The 5,632-nt window shown below is 29.9% G+C and overlaps 1 protein-coding gene across 1 annotated transcript; it reads right to left on the bottom strand.

The window, feature by feature from the left end:
• Window positions 1–395: 395 nt before the first annotated feature.
• On the bottom strand, window positions 396–4,120 carry LOC137926113 (zinc finger protein 16-like). Its single transcript, XM_068769641.1, has 4 exons — window positions 4,044–4,120; window positions 2,852–3,015; window positions 1,356–1,940; window positions 396–927 (listed from the first exon to the last, which is right to left on the bottom strand). The coding sequence occupies exons 2-4, from the start codon at window positions 3,007–3,009 to the stop codon at window positions 396–398; spliced, it is 1,275 nt and encodes a 424-aa protein (XP_068625742.1). The 5' UTR covers window positions 3,010–3,015; window positions 4,044–4,120.
• Window positions 4,121–5,632: the final 1,512 nt, after the last annotated feature.

Below are 5,632 nucleotides of genomic sequence, written 5' to 3'. Positions count from 1 at the left end.
TCAATCTACATTGGTGACCTTGGTTCTTATGCGCATTAAATAATTATTTTGTACTAATTATGTAAAATATAAGTCCCGATGAAATAATTAAATCAATAAGGTATATATTGATACCGATGGGGGATATACCTACCATAATCGCCAATTTTGGTAGTCGGATTGGCGATTACAGTACGGTATGCAGAGAACACTGCTGCACATCCTTTGGAAAGTTATCCGTTGCAATCTTATATAATAAATGCAGTGTTAATTATATATGATTGAATTCCACAAAACAAAGCCGTTGCCTATGATCTCAATTATCAGTCCTCTACTGGTGGTCTACCTCTGCTCAATATATAACAACAAATTAATAAATATACTCCAATCAGATACTAAATAAAACAACAAAGTTTCTACATCTTTCTCATTTTATTAATTTGCTTTAATCTATGCTGGATCTTCTCTAGCCTCTGTCTGTTAGTTAACTTCCCTTTATTCTTTTTCTTCATACTCCAATTGTGAAGTACCTGTCTCATCCGTACTATGTTTAATTCAAAGAACTTCCTCATGCACTGGCTGCATGTATACCGCTTGCCGACCTTGCTGATGGTGCCCTGCTTCAAGTAAGATCGATCCGTTCTGGACTTTAGGAATTCATAGCACAAATCACAAGTCTTGATAATCTTGTCATATTTATCATCTTCTTTATTCAGTACGTGATAATTATTCATATGTTTCAAATAACTTTTATACAGGAGACCACACTGTAGACACTTTTTATTATGGCCATACACTTGTTTCTTGATTAACTCCGGCCCATGAGTTTTCATGTGCCTTTTTAGATCTAAGTCTGTGCCTGCTATATACCAATCACATATCGTACAAAAGTGTGGCAGTTTTCGGTCAAAGTCTATATGGATGGCTTCATGTATTATCAAGTTGTACCTGAAAATATAAAAGTTGTGTTTGAAGTTATTATACATATTTACATATTTCAAATTTCATGCATGAAACTTTGAATAAAATTGAAATCAAATCTTATTTATCCCTACTTAATTTTGATCGCATAATAACACTTACAAATTATAGACCACCAATGAATAATGTTCCAATATTTTTTTTTGTTACTATAAAGTAAAGAATATAACAAATATTTTTCTCCAATATCTGATTATTAAATGTCTATAGTTGTTCCCTTACCTAATTCATTCAATAATACACAGTCAGAAATGAATATATCTTTTAAATAATGGCATTTTTCTAAAGTGGCAAATCACTATTAAGGAATTTCAAAAAACTGGCGACACATATAATGTCACTTTGATCTTGGATATAAAAAATAGATTAATTTCTCATGGTAAAATCCAACTCACCTATTTGGAAACTTCTCATTACAATGCCTGCATTTGACTAACATAGGATTCTTCAATATATCACAGTGCACACTATTGTAATGTTCCACATCCAAATTGTTTAAATTTTCAGAGTCTCTAATCACCTCATGCTTTTCAATTATTTCACTATTACACATTTTGTCTACAGTATTATCTATTGGAGGCACTACACCGATTATATACTTATTTTTCAATACAGGACCCTCATCATCAGATATATCAATCACTACAGGATTTTTACAATCACTTGCTTTTAAAAAGGAGTCATTTAGTATCCCTAAACTTACGGTACACATTGTAGTCAAATTTAAGAGATTAGTAGAAACATCATATGGTTCATCCTCATATCTAAATCTATTCCTCATTCTGAAGGGTTCCTTCCTGTTTTCTTTTGTTTCTGCATATTCCTGTGCAACTCCATTAATTTTATTATGTTTGTCTTGGACATGCTTTTGATAGTCTCTTTGTGATGTGAAATAATATAAGCATTCATTGCATTTTGTTAACTTCTGATTTATTAGTGGTATTATTATGTGGCTGGCATTGTGAACTACACTCTTATATCTGGAATGGATAAATTCAATTTAAAACATTGAAATTATAATCAAAATGGTAGTGACTTAATAAAACTACTATGCTAGGTTGGTGTGACAGAAATCCATCAACATTTGTTTTATTTTTTTATTTATTTGTATAGAAGACACAGCCATAGGTAACTATTTATATATAAGTGTATATATCCATACAGGTATGTGCATATACATGAAGATATATATATATATACATATATATATTCTAAAAGTTACAAAATTTCATTCGCATATTTTTGACACTCATTACGCAAGCAGCTATTGCGATATAACATGTACTAGGTGCCGCAAGTATCAGTGGCGCAAGGCCGCTCTTACCCTCTGCCATCTGAATATGTGGCCTTAAAGTCTTCGTGTAAGGGTCATAAAAAATGGACTAGGTGTCCAATAAAGTGAAGCTGAAATTAGATGATTGACACAGCAGTTGTGAACACAAGAGATTAATCAAAAAACTTTCTGGCATATATTTTAAAATGATTTCCATTCAAAATGCCATTTCACAACCCATACATATGCACTGCAAGGCATAAGCCTCCCCCAAAGATATGTATGGGGAGATATACAACACTCCGTGCTTGGAAGGCGGGTTGGTGATCACAGTGTGGTATTATGGTATACTACGGTTCATTATCAGCGCTGTCCTATATAATTAATTCAGTGTCAATTACATAAGATTGTATCCAGGGAATCAAACCTGCAATCTATAATTGCAAGTCTGTCTTCTGCTCCTGGGATACCACTGCTAAATTATACTTTTTGTTTTATTATATATGTTATAAAATAAATAAATAATAAAAAAGGACAATAGGCAGTATTGTGTATTATGGTTTCTGTAATAAAACAAAAAATAAAAAAGGTCAGACAAATATTATACTATTTTCATACCTGTTTTTAAAAACTTTATCACAAAACTCACAAATCTCTATGCTATGTTGGCGAAGACTTTTGTATGAATTTGATTGATCAGAATTATTTGCAGTACATAACTTTAGAGGAACTTCATCATCACTTGAGAATGAATCATGCTTCTCTCTCATCTTCATAACAATCTGAAATCATATTAGTAAAGTTCCATAACATATTTGAAATATTCGTCTTACTAGTTATTAATTTAAAATAAACACATATTTTTATATCAAAATTACTTTAGCTTTCAAGAGTTTTTAATTAATTGAAATATGCAGAACTTGGTTTGTTAACTCATTTATAATAAACATTGTTAAATACATAAACAAATATAGTTAAATATTATTTTTTAAAAAACCAACTGTCTAGTTTCTGGCCAACTCTTCTCAGCAGATGAGCATTCCCAGCCTATTTAAAAGTTTCTGTGAAAGCCTATTGGATAAAGATATTTGGCAACGCAAATTTTTATTGAAGTATTAAATTGTAAAAATTATTTTGATTCTTTAATTTATTTATGGTATTGTTTATAACTTTATATAATAAAACACATTTATTATATTAAATAAGGTCTATGTTTACACCTATGGAAATCAGCAAATTATTAAATATTGTATAAAAGCTCTGACATTCATAACTTTTTTACAATTCTCCTAGCACAACTTGCCAATACAGGTCTGAACTCCTGGAGTTAAAAATAAAAGCTAAAAATTCTCTAAACATGAATGAATTACTACCTAACTAACTACTCTGTATATTAAACCAAAAGTGGTCTCTTAAAAGGAAAAATGGCCCTGTTATTATCAATACTATAGAAAGCATGTAAGCAAACATTAACCAGCAACTGGTGATCCAATCCAGTAATAAATCTATATCAATGCCCCAGAAGAAGCTCCTGAGGGAGACATCAAGTTTTGTTATAAAAAATAAGGTTTAAGTTGGGCAATTTAATAATTTACCCACTAAAATCACGAAAAAAATTGTTAATATGAAACTTTGTTCTGCTATGTATATATACTGCTAAGTAAATAAAGGCTTGATCATTTAAATAGTTCATAAAAAATGGTTTATTTACAATAATATATCTTAAGGTTTATACCATTTTTCTAAATTTTATATAAAATATATTATTTTCAATAAGTACTCAATATAAATTAAAGAAAAACAAACTTACTTTCTTTTTTATTTCATAAATTATAAATACATATATTTTTTAAATTATAAATTTTAATAAAATAAATTAAAATTTGGAGTGCCAAAATTTTATAAGAACAAAAACCCAAATAAAATATTAATTTAGTAGTTTATATTAATAACGATTATATTTTTTAGGAAAACGACTTGGCACTGACATTAGAACCTGGGGTAGCAAGATAGCAAATTGTTTTAATACAGGAATTATTTACCCTGCAACAATCACTAAGCAAAATTTGAAAAAACAATAAATAATAGGCAAATCTCAGTGCCGTAAAAATTATGTTAACACAATATTTTTAAGCATTTGAGTTTTTCTAGCTAAACATATTTTGCAATCGGCCTGTGCATGTGCCGTGTGCATGTAGCCAGTTATAAAAGATTTACACACTTAATTTATGTACGTAAACATATTTTTAATATTCTTTCATGAACACGTGGTTTTAAAAAGGAACAACTTAAAAATATTAAACGGTCGGTGTTATTACTTCTGACAATTTCTTGCATGTAACTTTTATTAAATTTAAAGAACAATACCCCACGCGGATAACAATTTTAATATAGCTCAAATTAAGCTCTGATCAAAATCATGGGCAGTTCAGTGCCATTGGTTACATTGGAACCTGACAATCATGGTGTCATCCTGGATTACAAACTTAATTTTAAAGCGTATGTCGAAAGCGCGCGTAAAGAAGAGGTCTTACCATAGTACATACCCTTCCGATCATACTAGAATGTTTTTAGCATTGCTGGAGTTACTTTCGTCATTTCTTCCCCCATCGCTAATGCTTTTCAAAGTGGTAACAGTGATATTAGCCACCCAGAATGGAAGCCCAAACCAAGGTCGCCTCGAGAGAACCTCGACAAAGAGCCTCGTCACTACTAGTCATAAACAAACAATTGATTAGTTTCTTAAAAATGTTAATATTACATATATCAATAACTACGGCCGACTATCTCGTTTTTCAAAGTATTTAGCACAGGTTTCAATGCTCTTAGTGAACACCTATATGTGATGTTCATTGATATGTAAGTATACCCTTAGCTCTGCCATCGATGAATATCGGGAGAATTTTTATTACTATAACCGAGTATACGAAGACATTTCCTTTATATAAAATACAACAAACCTGTGGTACTAACTGGCAAGCCTATAATTAACTAGCTAATCGTAATAGTAATAGTTAGACAATGTGTCACAATTAAATAATGTTATTTTTTAATTCACTAAACATTCTGCTATAGCTTATACATGAATAAATAGTTACATCGAACAAGACATTTTAAATAATTTTATTAATCTTATTTAATCTGTTGCAATATTAAAGTAAATTAAATTTTCGAATCAATAAAAAATTTAAAACTTTTTAAGAAAACTGTTTGATTAATAAAAAAATACTATTTAACTTTTTAAAAGGTTTAATATTTTACGTGTTATTGGAACAGAATTTAATACTCATTATAATTTTATTTTTTCGCTGGAATGATATAACTTTTGACATATCGTTGTCATAAACTTTCAACTTTGACCAGTATACGTCAACAAGTCGTGTTTATTTTGATCTTAAC

This window comes from Battus philenor, unplaced genomic scaffold, assembly GCF_028537555.1.
Source record: "Battus philenor isolate CCGP_79_NKW_IND1 unplaced genomic scaffold, ilBatPhil1.0.hap1 SCAF_29, whole genome shotgun sequence".
In the NCBI taxonomy this organism is placed as follows: Eukaryota; Metazoa; Arthropoda; class Insecta; order Lepidoptera; family Papilionidae; genus Battus; species Battus philenor.
Note: the sequence above shows the minus strand (reverse complement) of the source record. Positions and strands in the feature narration are given on the sequence as shown.

Coding starts and splice junctions, on each gene's coding strand:
- LOC137926113 (XM_068769641.1), bottom strand. CDS start 3,009: ATGAAGATGAGAGAGAAGCATGATTCATTCTCAAGTGATGATGAAGTT. Junction 1,941..2,851: donor GATAAAGTTTTTAAAAACAG/GTATGAAAATAG, acceptor TATCCATTCCAG/ATATAAGAGTGTAGTTCACA. Junction 928..1,355: donor AATGAGAAGTTTCCAAATAG/GTGAGTTGGATT, acceptor TTATATTTTCAG/GTACAACTTGATAATACATG.